A 15,944-nucleotide genomic window follows, 5' to 3' on the forward strand; every position below is an offset into this window, starting at 1 on the left:
CTGATTCGTTCTCCTGTACTTCGATGGTGCACTTTCCTATGTGACAGGTCGGCTATGGTGTAACCCCACGGTCTAAGCCCCCATTTAATTAAGCAATCGCAGAGCCGCCTTCGGATCGCGCAACCGCTTTATCGCCGGATTGGCATTTCGAGCGGATAGACGGCGTGGAGGGTCGTTTTCGGCCGTTTATCGGGAAATCGATGGATTTTGCCGATACCTCGCCGAGAAACGACCGGCCTGGCCGCGGCACGTCAAAATAATTCCCGGGCTGCCTCGAGATCGATCAAATTTCCCCGGATTAACGATACGATCGGGAGAGCTGACGTAAGAGTCATCGTTCCTAAGCGATGATGTAAGCCTTGCAAAACGTGAACGCGGATATTTTTTATGTTTAATATTATTTTTCCCATTTTTCTTTCCTCTATGAAATCCCGAAAATTCTCACAAGAGGGAACTTCTTTTTTTCGCCGCTTGGGGGTCCTCGCGTCGCGGCCACGTGACCGATCAGCTGTTGTAGAAGGGTCGACGGAATCCACTTTCCTCGATCGCGGGGGAACCTTGACCCTTTCCCATGAATTTCCCGAAGTCAATGCGAGAAGCTACTTCTCGGGTTTTATGCCGCTTTCCAAGTAAAACTTTCCCCTGGAACACTTCCGGCCGCCATCGGGACGGAAAAGTTTTACCTTTCGCGAGGAAAATCCCCTGTGGAACTTGTCGTTGAATAATCCCGCGGACGCTTAAGGAAGGCCCGTCGAAGCCCCCGGGTAACGGCGAAACTTCGGGAAGAAGAGTTCCTAGGTGGACGTTAAACGACCCCGCTAAAATCGAAAGTCTGTAATACAAAGATGTAAGGTCATCGTTCATTTATTTTGCGGTCATTTGTATCGAGGATCTTTTTTATACGTGTATCGGTTACCCATTAGCAGCGGGGAAGCGAAGAGTCGAACCCGCCATAATTTGTTCCGACTTTAGAGCGGCTCGAAATAGACCGAATTTTATGCCGCCCAAAATGTACTGGTTTCCGATTCCGGCAATCCCGTTCCTGGTTAGAGATCCGCTTCTCTCCCAGGCGATATAAATCTTGATCGCAAATGTGGAAAGTACCCCCAATTTCGGTTTTTACTCCCTCGTCGACAAAGAGTGACGAGGAAGACGTCATTTTCCCCTTTCCGACTCGATTTCCGGTATCGAGACGCCGGATTTTACGTCCAGCTCCATCGAGAAGGTTCTTCGGGAGAATTACCGAAATTGGCCGATCGTTAAACTCTAACCTTAAATTCTTCTAATTCGAGGGTTCCAATAATTAAAAACTGTGCGAGGTTCTACATTGCCAGGAAGTCTATATAGCGCCTGATAATTACATCTCAATATAAGGTACATTAAATACATACGTGAATTTCATTTTCGATAAATTCGACAAATAGCCAACGGTTCGCTTTCTTCGTCGCGTTTGATTTAACCGAAAATTTTCAAACTCCGGCGACGCTATGCAGATCTCGGGCTCCATCTGGTGAGCAAGTAACGAACTCTGTCCCTAGTCGTGGACGTGCGCGAAACTACTCTTCGCAGGCGCCTTCCGTACCGACGGTTCAAGTCGGAGTAAGTACCCCCTAACGACGTCGTTTTTTATTAAAGCCCCGAGCCGACATCGGAAGCCGTTAAGAAGAGTTAAGGGGAAAGAAAAGTAAAGCGCATTCTTCCCAGGTTGATCGAGAGCGCGTGAATTCATCGGCTGAAAGGAAGGTCTTCTTGGAGGTGCCAAGAGAAGACATGATACAAGATGGCGGATAAAGTCACGGCTGCGGTAACCACGGGTACGTCTAATAAGCAAATATAATCACCTAAGAGTACCGTTGGGCGTTAAGGAAATGCCAACAACCGCGCGGATGAAAGGGCCTCCGGACATCCGCGTATCCCGATTCAGGGTGATTCACGAACACGATATTGAATGAGTCATCTAGGTGCGGACGATGATTCCAGCCCCGGAGGAGGATCCTTCATTTCGGTGGCGAACAAATCCCAGTCCTCGGCCGACCATCGTCATTACCAGCGTCTTCAGGGCGGCCCTCCGCGAGTCGCGAAACTGGTCGTTGCCGCGGAACAAAACGGAGGAGCTTAACGCGAATCCAACAATCAGGCAGATGAATGCAAGGAGCACCTGAAAGGAAATAAAAAGCCCCGGATGCACGTCATTAACGTAAGGGTGGACGGCAGGGGAGGAGAGAGGAAAGGACCTCGCCGAGGAGTACGAGGCGACTGGAGGACCCTGTGGAGGACGCATGGATCCGCAATGAGACATTTAGAACGTCTTCCCGTCTAATGATGTTCGGGGACGAGGCGGTCCGATTTAGTTTCTCTTTTGGACTGCAAGAGACGGATCGCGGATTCTTCCGCGGAAAGGGATTTCTTTTCTCGGGCCCTTTCGCTACAATAAATATCCATTGTCGTGGGGGCCGCGCCGTGTGCCAAAAGCCGCTTTCTCTCCCGCTTTTTATCTCTCCTTCTCCCTCGGACGAGATGCTCGATCTGCTGTTCGCCGACTCCTTCGAGGAAAGGGCCATCTCTCTCCTCCCCTATTATCTTACTCGTATACCATTCACCGGATGAATTATTACCTTCGAAAAAATGCTAAGTCTTCCGGAACGATCGATGGCCCAGTAGGAGCGATACCACGGGCAGAAGTCGAGCTTCTGTTATCACATGACTCGCATTTGCATACCGATTCTACGTATCACGACCCACTAATCGCGTAGTCACCCGTCGTAGGTTTGTACGTTCAAGACTTCGAACCCGTTATTTTGGCTGCCTTCCATCTTATCATATCGCCTACCCGGAATGGCGATGCGAATAAACGCCGAGCAACCCGGGCTCGTTACAGTTAGGCAAACAATAATTCCATTGTCTCCGTTACAGATTTACTAATAAGTATTCCGTTTCCACGGAGTAAAAGGGAGTAGGCTTGGAAGACGTATCGAAAGGAATGGACGCGAACCGTCGCCAAGGACTTGGCCACATGCAGAAAGTCCAGCCTCTTCCTGCAACGTTTGTCCGCTCTTCTCTTTCATCCGTACGCTGCAGTATGTTGGAAAATATTTATCCTAATTAGCTCGTTAGTTTATTGACCGTGTAATTTTCTGAAAAAAATTTCAGGGCCTTTGTTCACCGTGGGAGAACCGCGGAAGTGTATAAACGTGTACGTTGATTCTGCGGGGCTGCTCCGGCGTTACATGGATATAACACGGATTGTACACGAATACATGCCTCGGTAATACCGGCTCGACCGACACCGACTCTCGCCATTGTATATACCGACACGAACTTGCGTACAATACGGTCTGTATACCCTAGAGATTATATCACCGAGGTTCTTGGTAGTCGACAAACTCGACACACGTTCACACGGTCGATCAGCCGGGGAGTATTGCGTTACTCTACACGGGCCACGACCAGTGCTCGCTTGACCACGCTGCAGGGAACTGGGGTCTTCTCTCTTTGGTCGGTGGTAAAGAGTGCCTAAGTAGGTACACAGATCGTTAATACGACCAAGCATCTAGTGCAGGAACCGGTACTACTCGCCATGCCAAATTGTCCAAAGTGCAACAAGCCGGTGTACTTTGGTGAGTGAATTCCGAGATTAACGTCAAAAGGAAATTAAATTTATCCTCGAAGATAGATAGATAACGCGACACCGGATAATATAAATTGCACGGCCGGATGCTGAGTATCGTCCATGTTCTGAATTTTGAATTTAATTCTTCCCAGAGTCGGACCTTGCCTACGGAGTTAGACGTTGGAACGATTACCAAGGGTCTACTCAAAACGGGAGATTATTTTGAAAAAGGGAACGTTCGTCTCGATTTTACTAAGTGAACGGTAGTGCGGCGGAAAGTTCCAGCTGACTCGTGTTTACATTTTTCGGGGGAACCGGGAATTATCGCGGGTTTAATTCTTGACTGGGTCATTTGACATTTGCGGCGCCTACGGATAAGTCTCTCCTAATCTCTAGAGCACCGTAGAATATTCCTCATACTTCTGAAGTAGCCTATTCGATAGCCAATCAGGGGAGAAAATTGAAAAGAATCATGATTGCGTTGATAATTTCAGATAATTCCCGATAACGTGGTGGGGAAAAATTAATATCCAGAGATAGTACTAATCGGGCTACGTGGGGAGATTATACTTAGTAATGTTTCATATTTCCGGTAGGCGATTTCGAGCGAGGTTTCCACGAGTTATCAGGGAAATTAATTTCCATGCCGATGTTCAGCACGGAAGGCCGTTCGAATAACATTTACCATAGTCGACGGTCTGGCCGTGCAATTGCGGGAATTAAAGTTATCCATCAGGGCCTCTTTCCCCGGAGCTCGTTGTTACGTCCTTTGCAGCCACTTTCTTATTATGAATTTAATGGTTCCGATTATGACACAGTCGCATGGCGCCCCTTTAACGCCGCTTAGCATTTCCCCGTCGTCGGGAGTGCGTGAAAGTGGGCACGGAATCGCCCGGTAATTACCCGAAGTAATTGTTCCACGAGATTGCACATACTCGAGGTAAACTGTACCGCACGATGCGTGCAGTAGACTTATCCACGGCCGGGAGAATGAGGACTTTTGTGCGCCCACAAGGGATGCTTTTCCGCCCGCGGAAGCATTTCCGTCAGCCATTGCCGAGGAGATTAATTTTCCCCGCAAGCGAGCACGTTTCCTTCTTTCCGTTCTCTCGATGCATCGCTCGATGGCGATCGATTCGAAAGCAGAAATCCACGTTCGGTGTAGTTGAGCAACCAGCTATGATCTCATACCGCCCGACCTCGAAACTCGCCTTGGCAAATATTATGTCACTCTTGTATCCTCGTACGGTTTGCGTTGGCACACGTCACTGTCACCAGAATGTACACGGTTGACAGGGTCGGTAGTCTCTTTCGGCCACGGCAGGGGAAGTTGCGAAATACCGAGCAAGTCGATAAAAAAAAAAAAACCGAAGAAAGATTCCAAACCAACGCGGATAAGTAACGTCTATTAGAGTAACATCGCCGCTATCGGTACCAAAAAGCGCGGCAGATAAGGACTCCCGATGACAGGTTTTCCTTGTACCTCGTATTGACGAGTGACGCGGTTACTCTTTGCGGTAGACCGCGTATCTCTCGGACGAATCGAAGGTATTACCGGTACATGCGCTTCGCCGCCTCCCTGGAGGAAGTACTCGTAGTGAAACTGTACTCTAACGAGAAAGTAGCCCGTGGGATAGCGTTATCAACGGTGAAACTCCTCGCAGAATTTGGGACGCGGATAGTCGCGAGGAAGAAATCCCGCGGTCAGTTTATAAGAAATCGTTTCCGCCTAGTCGACAAATTTTCTACACCGTAAATATCGAATCTCGTCGCGAGAGGGTCTATTCGGAGATGGCGCGCAAATTGGACCTCACTTTTATGCTCATCCCGGGGAGATTACCGCGAGGGCAATTGTGAAATCGGCGCGCGGCGCACTCCGAGTGGGTGAAGAAATTACCTATGGGATAATTAGCGGGAGGGAGACAGAGAGGGTGACGGTGTATTTTGTATATTTCCTTCTTTTATTTTCTTCTTCCGCGAGGCTTTAACCCGAAGCCCTGAATAGGTGGGCTTTATTCGGCTCGGTAATTTGCGAATGGCGGCACAGGGCGGTACCAGCTCTTCGTTTCTCGAGCGCGCGGGGCGCTTTCCAAAAGAGGCTCTTTTCACGCTCTCGGCCGGGCAAAGGGGAGGGGCGCGAGCGGTACCCGAAACTTCGCATTCGGTGGAAAATATTTCCCCCGGGGATTCGAGGAATCGTAAAGGAAAAGAGTAAACGACGAGATGGCGCCCTCGCGGGCCGTACAATGGGAAAAGTGAGATAAATCTGCGCATAAAGAGGCCCGCTGCCGCATGGCCGAATCTACCCGCACCGCCCTGAAAAGATTTAAGGGTTGAATGCCGCCTGGGAAACTGAGCGACTTACAAGTCGGAGAGAGGGAAGCACCGATGCAACGTTATCGCTCGCCAAGAGGTCCTTCCCGTATAGACGCGAGAACGACGCGAGAGTTGATATTCGGATAGGGAGGGAGGGAATTTTCCGACAGGGGGCTAAGTCGGTCCGAAACGCCAAAGTCCTCGAGATGTGCATCCCGGTCCCCGAAAGGGCGCATCTCCGCTCTGCGTCAGAGCGGAAGAACCCGGGAGGGGATCCCTCGGGTGAGGCCCTCCCCGGAGGAAACGGCGCGTTGCGTAGCTCGGAACAACAATAAAGTATCCGCTCGCGAGGATAACAACAAAGGCGGCCAGCTCCCGGTAGGTAATAATAAGAAGAACGGAGATGAAACAGGTTTGCGGAAGAATGGCAGCGGCGGGACGCAGGTTGACGCGGGAGGAGGAGGGTGGTGCACTCGGGAGCGAGGGAGAGGTGGAGGGGGGGCCCAGGTATATAAAGCCGCGCGGAGCCGCCGCCGATTGTTTCGCGCCGGGAGCAGCGACCCGTGCGCTTCGGAGCGCTGTCGGTTTGGCGGGCGCGAGCGACGATGCTCGCGATTATGCCCCCGCTCCCGGTGCCCAGATAATTAGGAGTTAATTAACTAATGGCCCTTTATGCACACCCTCGCCCTCCCACTCGTCACCTTTCACCTCTGTGCGCACAGTAGGCCGCGTCTCCGGCGCGCCCCGTTTTGTGCGCTCCTCCGCCGACTCCCTTTCGGTCCCCTTCCGCTTCCTCTTCTTAGCTGCACGCTTCCGCTTTCGATGCGCTCCGGGAACCACGCGAACTCGGCCCATTGTCAGCGGTTCACCCCCTTCCTCTGTCCGGCCGTTTTTTAAACGAGACGCGCGGAAGCGTCTTCCAAGATGGCGGCCGGGCAGCGACTCAATTAGGCCGCCGGTCCGACTCCGAGGCGGGACCGACGATGTATATTCGAGCTTTCTTTTTCTTTTTCCTCTATTTTTTTTTTTATTATTAAACCGTTGCTCTCGATGTCGGACTCGACGGCGCGTGCTCGCCCATTGTGCGTCGGCTCTGTCCCTCCGTGAAAGGGCACCCCTTCGCCCGGCATTCTTCCGATATGACTCGCGGGTGCGCCGACGACCGACTTAATTAGCCGACCTCGCGTTTCATCGGTCAAATGCGAGCGAGGAGAGCTTCGCAAAGAGGCCAAGGGAATTTCGGCTCGAGGAAAGCCCGCCCCCACTTTCCCTGCCCCGGCCATTAACGCTGGAGACCCTTCTCTCCCTTCTCGTCCGATTAGTAGAGTTTAAAAAAAATCCCTAAACTTTTTCATAAGAAAAAAAAAAAAAGAAAATTCACTTTCCACGACTCCCGCGGGTCGATGCCGATCAACCGGGGGGCTTCACCCCACGGACACAGCAAACGATTCCTCCGCGAGCAAAAGGGCTTTGGTCCCGACGTAAGGGAAGGTCGCGAATGGGAATTCTTAATAAAACGGCGATGCTATACCGCGATGCCAGGAGGACCGGAAAATGGCCGGAGATGGATGTTGTCGGAAATAAATTTTATTTATCCGGGATGGTCAAATGTTATTAATTTCCGCGTGTATAGTTTTCTGTAAGCAGGTCGGTGTATATCTCTGAAATATCCATATTTCAAAGTGGGGTGCACTTCGATTCGGGATAATCGAGACAACCCTTTCCCGTCCCCGAAGGCGTTGGATTTGTCTCGCGGAGCGCGGATCGCTCGAGGATTTTAAATTCGATGAGATGTCCCCGCCAAACGGGGGACGGAGTCGTTTTCCCCGGTTTTCTGCCTTCCCTGTCCCTCTTTCCAGGACGCATCCGCGGTCCCAGGACGCCTCGTTCCCGCGATCTCTGGAAATTAACCGCAGGAATTACCGGGGAACTTTCTAAAGGGCGCTGCGCGGCTCCGCCGACTTGACGCCTTCGATGAATGCGCCAATCCTTGGGGGATCGTCATTCAGATTTATAATTATGAAATTGCTAATGGAAACCCCTCGTTAGCCCCGCGTTGTGACGGTACCCACTCGGGGGGGCCCGCCGAGGAACTTTCGGTCTGCTCCTCCGCTGCACCGGTGCACTCCGGTGCAGCAGCCTCGATTATCCTCGCCTGTCCTTTGTCACGACGTCTGGGGGCAGGATCGAAGTCGAGGAAACCGCGGAATCGAATTCGACATATTTCCGATCGCTGGTGAAACCCGAAATTTGGCGGTGTGATGTGAAAATGGCGTCAAAGAGTTCTCGTTCGTGAAACTTTTCTCCAAACCGAGTACGCAGAATAGATTGCAACTTTACAACATAAATATGGAGGATATGAGAAAGGTCCTGAAACTCACGAAATTTCAATTTTTTTTAAATTTCTTTACAGAGATTTTCAACATTTTTCATGCAAAATGACATTTCGCGAGTTTCAGCATCTTTAGTACTCGGTGCCGTTCTTGCACGCTCTTTAATGTATTTGGCGCGAAACTCTACCGAGTTTCCTGACGGACGCGAACCCTTCCTCGATCCGTAAGAGGGCTTCGTTATTAAGCACGCGTCCGTGGAGGGCTTAAAAGATTGAATCGAGGCCGCTCTTTGTAATCCAGATCGATCAGGGGGTGCATGGTGCATCCCCCTAAAGTCGAGCGGGGATTTAAATGAAATACCTGGGCATTTCGGAATACCTTACGATTTTTTAACCCTTTTCAGCCGAGAGGAAAACGTCGCTGGGGAAGGACTGGCACGGCGCTTGTCTACGGTGCGAAAAGTGCAACAAGACCTTGACGCCCGGCAGCCATGCGGAACACGACGGCAAACCGTACTGCAACCACCCCTGTTATGCAGCTCTTTTTGGCCCAGGAGGTAATTTGCTTAGTCTCCGATTGTTCCCCCGATCCTGGAGGATGATCCGATTAAAGGCAGCGGGAGGTAGATAAAAGATCAGCGTTAAAAAACAGCGCATAAAAAGCAGCGTTGCCTGCAAGGACTTCCCTGAAAACGAGCCTCCGTTGATCGAATCGTCTACTCAGATTGGACGTTTCATATAGTTTCATTATTATATATATATTTTTTTTTCGACTCGGGTTTTATTTAACGTAACGGTGTTGCCGTCGATGTTCAAGGTGCAGGGATGCACGACAATTGATGATGCATTTCTTTTTTTAGGATTCGGACGCGGCGGGGCGGAGAGCTACGTGTACAAGAAGTGAGGAGGGACAAGGACGCCGTCGAGTATTCATGACAAGAGTGACGCAAACCGTTCCTGCGGCTGCCTGAATTATTCCAATAACGATGCCCCTGGGGCTTAAATTATTTAAGAGTATCGTTTAAGTTAGACTTTTCTACCGTGCCTTTGTCGAGGACTAGGCTCCGGGGTACTCGGACGCTCATTGATTTTGATATCACGGAGTATTGTTTCAAGCGCGACACTCGCTATCCTGCTATGGATCGCGAATAAATGGGTTTGTTTGTAAGAATCGTTGATAGGGATGGCGATGCGCTTTTTGTTCGTCACTTCCGACAGGGTGGAGGACACTCGCTTTTCGCGCCGGAGAAGAAGTGCAGGCTGAGGACGTTGACGGCATTCAGAGTGTACACGTTAGGCTTGCCGAAGTTGCAGTTGTTCACGAAGATCCTGGCCATCCTTTCGACGCTGTCGCACTTGATCACACAGGCTGCGCCGTCTAAGCAGGGTCGACCTGCCTCGTTCCTCGAGCAAGGGTCGAACAAGTAGAACATCCCGTAATGCTGCATGACGGCCGTCGCGACGTTGTTGGTGTGCAGGATCCCGGAGCAGTTGTTTCTGAAGAACAGGACGAGAGCCTCGGCCAGGTCGAAGGGATGCAGAATCCCTGCGGCGGTGTGTCTGTGGACGTGGATGCTGGCCTTGCAGTCGCCGACGACGAAGACGGTGAGCAGTTCTCCAGGGGAGAGGTTTCTGGCCCCGGGTCGAGCAATCCTGGCGGAGTCGACGTGCAAGACGTCCCCGTACTTCAAGATCGCGTCTATCAGCTCCGGGGTCCAAGTGGAGGGGACGTGCAAAAGTCCGACCACGATGGCCACGGCGGCCATTGAAGTGGCCTGAAGCCCTCTGCTAGAAACGCGAAAGCTCGGGTGTTGAAGATGAAGAGTGCCCCGAAGAACGCTGGTCCCCGCATCGACGCGATTGAACTCGGTCAAGGTCTCGACGTTCAACGTGGTGGTTCTCTTCAGGGACGAGACGGGGATGGAAGGCACGGTGCACTCCTGAATCGGCCTGAACCCGGCGGGGCAAGGGAGGGGGTCGATGACAATGGTCCTGATGATGACCCTGCAGATCTCGTATGAGCCATATTTTTCGGCTTGGTCGATGTTCCGGAAGACCAGGTCGTAAAATGGCTCCATGCAGGCGAACCACGCGAGGCAAGATGCTCCGTTCTGGTCTTCCGTGCCTTCCTTCCCCCTCGCTCTAGGATCGTACATGAAGTACACCCCGAAGTCCTTCCAAATGGCTGCCATGTAGCGCCCAGTGACCAGGACCCCTGCTTTGTTATCCTGGAAGAACTTTGAGAGGCCCTCTTCGAGAAGTATCGGCGGAGGAGGGGGCGGCTTCTCCCGCTTGGTTTTCCCTTTTTTCCCCTTCTTCGGGGGCTTCTTCTTCTTCTCCTTCTTACCTTTCTTCCCTTTCACCTCAGGCTCCGGGGGAGGAATCGCAACTTGGCCGGTGACGGCACCAGGCTCTACGTCGGCTGTCAGCACGTTCACCCCCAGATGGAAGACCCTGACCACATCCTGGGGACGAGGTCTCTGAACCGAGGGGAGAGTCTTCAAGGTCTTCATGGTCTCCCTGTGGACGTTGTTCCCGATCACCAGGATCTCGTCCAGCGTGCTTCTGGTCCACGTCACGGGGCTCTTCACGACGGCCATGGCTAAAGCTACGACACAGTTGGAGGCGGTCTGCTGATTCCTCACGTCTTCAGGGAATACCTCGGAGGCCTGATGAGTTGCTCCTCGGAGGATCGCTCTGGCGGCGCCCTGAAGTCTCCTGAAGGCGTTCAAGGGTGGCAGGTTCGCGGGTCGTACGGCAGGGCTGGGGTCAAACTTCCAGGGTGGTAACTTGTTCCAATCGACTACGTCCACTGCCGTGATCTCGTAATCTCCTTCGTCACCTAATATCTTCCCCAGGAACCCCATCATCTTCTCGGTGTCGACGAAACGCCCCACCCTGGGGAGCGTCACCTGGTCATCGGCACCAGGTATCCCTGGTACCAGGCAGTAGTAGACGTCCTTATACCTCCAAATGGCAATGTTGATCTTGCCATCTATCGTCAAGACCCCTGAAGAGGAGTTCTTGAAGAAATTGTCGAGCCCCGTTTTCAGGTCCTGCGATTTCGGAGGATGGCCCTTGATGTCTCCGGCCTCCACGCAGTCCTTCAGGGTCAGGCTTATTCTTCGGCTCGATATGAAGAACTCCCTGAGAACGTCGTTAACTTTGGGAATGGAACCTAGTCTCTCGACGCACTTCGAGTGCAACTTATCCCCGGTTATCACGACCTCGTCGAGGACGTCACCTCGCAATTGGCGAGGGTGATAAGCTTTCGAGAAGACGACCCCCATCATCGCCATAGCTGCGCTTTGCTTATTCCTGTTCTCCAGGGCGAACCTTTCGTCGGCCATCGAGACCTTCCCCTCGAACCCCCAGATTCCATCCTCCATTTTTGGAAAATGGTGCCAGAGTTCTTCGGTCGAGGTGGTTCTTCCTAGCTCTTCTCCTCGGCTTTCAAGGGCCGTCTCCATTGTTACCGAGTCGATGACGAAGTCATCGTCGGAACGTGCGGATTTCTGAAGACTTCCGGCCAGGGCGGAGAGAGAAGTGAACCAGAGCACCGATGCCGCTCCGTCCTTCTCCTTGGGATTGCCCTGCGCGTCCCTGCCTGGAGACCACGAAGACGTGGTTAGAAATCGTCCTGAACTCTTCAAGAATTAATAGACTGGTATACCTCTGGGATCCATCATGAAGAAGACGTCGCCCTCCTTCCAGACGGGCATCATGACCTTCCCCTGCCGGAAAATGCCCATCTTGTTCCCCTCGAAAAACTCTTCGAGGTGTTTCTGCAGATCCGAAAGCTTCCCCTCGGCTGCCTCCTCTTCCAGGTCAAGAGTCATCTTGTTGACCCCGATGTTGAACTCTTTCGCCACTTCGCTAGGTAGTAAATAGTCCCTGGGTACTTCGTCGTCTTCGTCAGGTTCGGGCACCGCGTCGATGTTGTCGATGGTCATCTTGTCCCCTAACTTGACGATGTCGTCGACGACTTCTCGGTTCCAGTAGTGCGGATTGTAGAGTCTGGTCATGGCCAAAGCTATTATAGAGTTCGCGGCTTGTTGCTTGTCCCTTGTTCGATGTTTAAACAATGCCTCGTTGGCCTGGTCGATGCTGCCGTTGAGGCAGGCGCCGTCGTCGCCGACCACACCGAAGTTGTTTAAGTCGGGTTTCTCGGGGACCTCTTTATCCTTTTCGATTTCCTCCTCGGTCATCGGCTGCCCGACCGACAGGATCTTCACCTCGTGGATGGAGAACTCTTTGCTCTCCTCGGTGGCAGGGAGGTTCTTCTCGACGACCTCGGCGAGGCTCTCGGGGTCCAGGACCCGCACGACGCAGCCTGCAAGGTCCTCCTCCGCTGCGCCGGCTTTTTGGCTCATGTCGATCCGTGGGTTTGGATGCAACAGGTAATACGCGGTCTCCTTCGTCTTATCCTTCAGCTCCTCCTCGAATTTCCAAACGGCCACCGACGAGTCGCCGACCTGGAGAACGCCGAATTGGCGATCCTGAAGAAACTGGGCGATGCCTCGAGGTAGGTCCAGGGTCTGTCCTCCGGAGCCGGCCTTGAGGTCTCCAACGACGGAGGACTCTTCCAGGCCGATCTTTACCTTCCTGCCCTTCACGTACAAGGTTCTCTTCAAGGTTCCAGGGAGAAGCTTCCGATCGCCCTCCTCTTCGGGAGGGATGCACCAGTTGAAGTATGCGTCGCCTTCCTTGATAGCGTCGTCGACCGTCTCCTTCGTCCACTTGGAAGGTGGAGTCTCTTTGGCGAACACTAATCCGGTTACGGGAATGGCCAGACCCTGAAGACCTCTGCTCTCGTCCTCGAAATCCGCGTCTTCGCTGGTGATCCCACCTCGAAGAACCCACCTCCCAGCCTGACTGGGCCCGAAATCGTTCCAAGGTCTACTACCGGCCACGTCCTCGAGGACCTTGACCCTCCTCACGGTGAACCGGTCGTTCCTCTTCGCGGGGTCGAGGTTGACCCTGAAGAGCGACACCAGCTCCTCGACATTTGGGAACCGCATCACGCAACACTTCCCCTTGATCTTCTTCTCGGTCCCTGCGCCTTGTTTGGCGTCCTTCTTCCCACCTTTCCCACCCTTTCCCTTCTCTTCAAGGATCCTTATCCCGGTTGGTCCACATTGTCTGGGATCGAACATGTAGAAGACGTCGTCCTGGGTCCACACCGCCGTGGCCATCGCCGAGCACTCGATCACCCCGTCGGTGTTCCCCAGGAAGAACTCTTCGAGGGCTCTCTTCAGGTTCAGGACATTGGGCACCTTCGAGCTGATCGTCCCGGAGACGGTGATCAGGTCCACTTCCAGGATCAACTTCGTTCCCTCTATCTGGAACCTCGCCTCGTTAAGGTCCGTCGCAGTGATGGACTTGAGTCCTGGTTTTTCAGACTTGACCTCTGCGTACAAGGCGTCTCCTAGGGTCAGGATCTCGTCCAATTTCGGTCTCAGCCAGGTCCGCACTGGGTGGACCTTCTTCATGGCTACCGACATGGCGCAGTTCACCACGTTCTGGGCACCCTTCCCTTTATACGCGTCGCTGCCTTCGTGAGTCCACCCGTGAAGAATGGCCACGTCTCCTGGCAGCTCTCGAAACGTATCCGGGATGTTGACGAGCATGTCGTCGTAAGGGTAACCCGTGTCGAAGGAGTCCTGATCGACGAGAGGCCTCACCGCGAATTTCGCGTCGATGCTGAAATTCGAGATCGAGATGTCGAGGGGCTCCTCCAGGACCTTCGTCCCCGCGAAACCTGACGATTCCTTCGGGGTTCCCTTTTCCATTTTAGGAGCTGGATGAGTACAATCCAGCTTCCTCTCTTCCAGGTCCACCGGGTTGATGGCTCTCAGCACCTTTTTATCGACAACCAGTTCCGAGCCTTGACCCTTCTGCGGATATTCCGACGTAAATCTCTTCATCAACTGACTCATGGGCACCACCCTCAGGACGCTGACCTTGTCGATGCAGTACCTCGAGTCGAACTTCCTGTCCATGTTCCTCAGGAACGATTCCACCAGGTCGTCCAGGGATTCGAAGCGAATGAGACATGCCGTTCCTTCGCGACATCGAGACCCCTCCTCGTCGCACCCTGAGGAGTCGTAATATAGGAAGCCTTCGTCCTTGTGCCTCCAAATGGCTATCGACGTCCCCTGGGCCGTTACCACCCCTGCGTCCGAGGTTCGGAAAAATCTCTGCAGGCCCTCCGAGAGTCCTGGACATCCCGTGGTCTCGCTGAAGAGGTTCCCGTAGACCTTGCTGGCTTCCACGCAGATCGAGCACTTGTAGTCGCCCACGAAGAACTCCGGGTGCACCAGGTTCGTCGTTAGGTACGTGCCTGGAGGAACTCGATTCCGGTACTGGCTCACCCTGAAGAGGTTGTCGCCGACTCGTAGGGTCTGGTCGACGTAGTTGCTCGTCCAGTCTTTTGGCTCGAAGAGGCGACCGAACACTATGGCCACCACCGAGCAAGACGTTCCCTGGTGACCTCGACTTCTGGGCTTGAATCGTGGGTCGGTCATTGCGTATGACCCTTGTAGGATCGATGACCTCGGGGTCAGCACTCGGAAGTGGTGCCAGAGCTTTCCGAGGTTTCTGCGCAAAGCTGGGTGGGATTTTTTCTTCGGGTCCTGCATCGCGTCCATTTGCATCTTCCTCTTCGTTTTCTCCCTGGAAGGACGATTGATGGACTCGTTAAAAAAAAAAAAAAAAAAACTGATTACCGCAGATACCTCGTCTCTATTTTCTAAATATCTTGCTTATTTATTTATCAGTACTTACTCTGTCATCTTGTGCGATCAACGTTAATTTCGGAGCGAGATCGAGTTTACTTTCGTTACAAATAATGTTCGCTGTTGATTGTACATTTTTAATGGGATAATTATCTGCCGCACCGAGTTACTGTTTTCAGGTTTCTTGGGTGTTGCTCTAATTGGACTTGTCAATTTCCATGATCCATGGGTCGAAATAATTTATTGGTTAACGCGAGCCATTGCAGGGTACGTGCAACTAGAAGAGAACAAATGAAAGCGGGTCGACTTCTTAGTTCAATCGTTTATCCTTTTTTTTTTCCTTTTATTCCTATAAAATGGATAAAGTCTCGGCTCTCGGATCCGAACCTCGGTTATTGCTGGCGAAGACGTCACATCGAGATTACAGAGACACTTGTTTCATCGTAAACCATAATATATTTATTACGGGTTAACACATTTCCATAATGCTCGGTATAAACACGACATGTAACATTAAGATATAATTAGGACAGTTATTTCGGTTCAACGAGCCGTTTCGTAACAATTGGATAAACTAGTATCGACACTCTGCAGATCATCCTACATGCTACATGTCCACGTGTACCTCGCTTTACACCTCGAAGAAAAAAAAAGAAAAAAAGAAAAAAGGGAAACATACAAATTTGATTATCGTCGCACCCGGTCTTAATCTCGCGTACGACTTCAAAAGGCTCTTTACCGCATTGAATCTCGGTACCGAGATCGCTGACTGCTAATATTCAAACTCATGCTCAATCTTTGGGAGGAGCGTTCTCTCGCATTAACGCCGACACTGAGTAAAACTATCCGAACTATTTGCACTACCGCTTCGCAACTATACACGGGAAACACCGATACAACGTTATCGAAAAAATATGCGCGCGAATTACGATTCCCCCCCGACACTTCC

General features: G+C 52.1%; 3 protein-coding genes across 3 annotated transcripts; 2 read left to right on the plus strand and 1 right to left on the minus strand.

Moving 5' to 3' along the window:
- The first annotated feature begins 1,724 nt into the window (after positions 1 to 1,724).
- Positions 1,725 to 3,517, plus strand: LOC105694786. The gene is made up of 4 exons (XM_012415776.2): positions 1,725 to 1,814; positions 2,914 to 3,077; positions 3,151 to 3,265; positions 3,349 to 3,517. The coding sequence occupies exons 2-4, from the start codon at positions 2,981 to 2,983 to the stop codon at positions 3,515 to 3,517; spliced, it is 381 nt and encodes a 126-aa protein (XP_012271199.1). The 5' UTR covers positions 1,725 to 1,814; positions 2,914 to 2,980.
- Positions 3,460 to 9,426, plus strand: LOC105694787 (cysteine-rich protein 1). Its single transcript, XM_012415777.2, has 3 exons — positions 3,460 to 3,617; positions 8,663 to 8,815; positions 9,119 to 9,426. The coding sequence occupies exons 1-3, from the start codon at positions 3,578 to 3,580 to the stop codon at positions 9,160 to 9,162; spliced, it is 237 nt and encodes a 78-aa protein (XP_012271200.1). The 5' UTR covers positions 3,460 to 3,577; the 3' UTR covers positions 9,163 to 9,426.
- Positions 9,427 to 9,430: 4 nt separating this feature from the next.
- On the minus strand, positions 9,431 to 15,855 carry LOC105694788. Its single transcript, XM_012415778.2, has 2 exons — positions 11,932 to 15,855; positions 9,431 to 11,865 (listed from the first exon to the last, which is right to left on the minus strand). The coding sequence occupies exons 1-2, from the start codon at positions 14,912 to 14,914 to the stop codon at positions 9,464 to 9,466; spliced, it is 5,385 nt and encodes a 1,794-aa protein (XP_012271201.1). The 5' UTR covers positions 14,915 to 15,855; the 3' UTR covers positions 9,431 to 9,463.
- Between the last annotated feature and the right edge of the window lie 89 nt (positions 15,856 to 15,944).

Source organism: Orussus abietinus, unplaced genomic scaffold (assembly GCF_000612105.2).
Source record: "Orussus abietinus isolate OABI.00-Male unplaced genomic scaffold, Oabi_2.0 scaffold27, whole genome shotgun sequence".
NCBI classification, from domain to species: Eukaryota; Metazoa; Arthropoda; class Insecta; order Hymenoptera; family Orussidae; genus Orussus; species Orussus abietinus.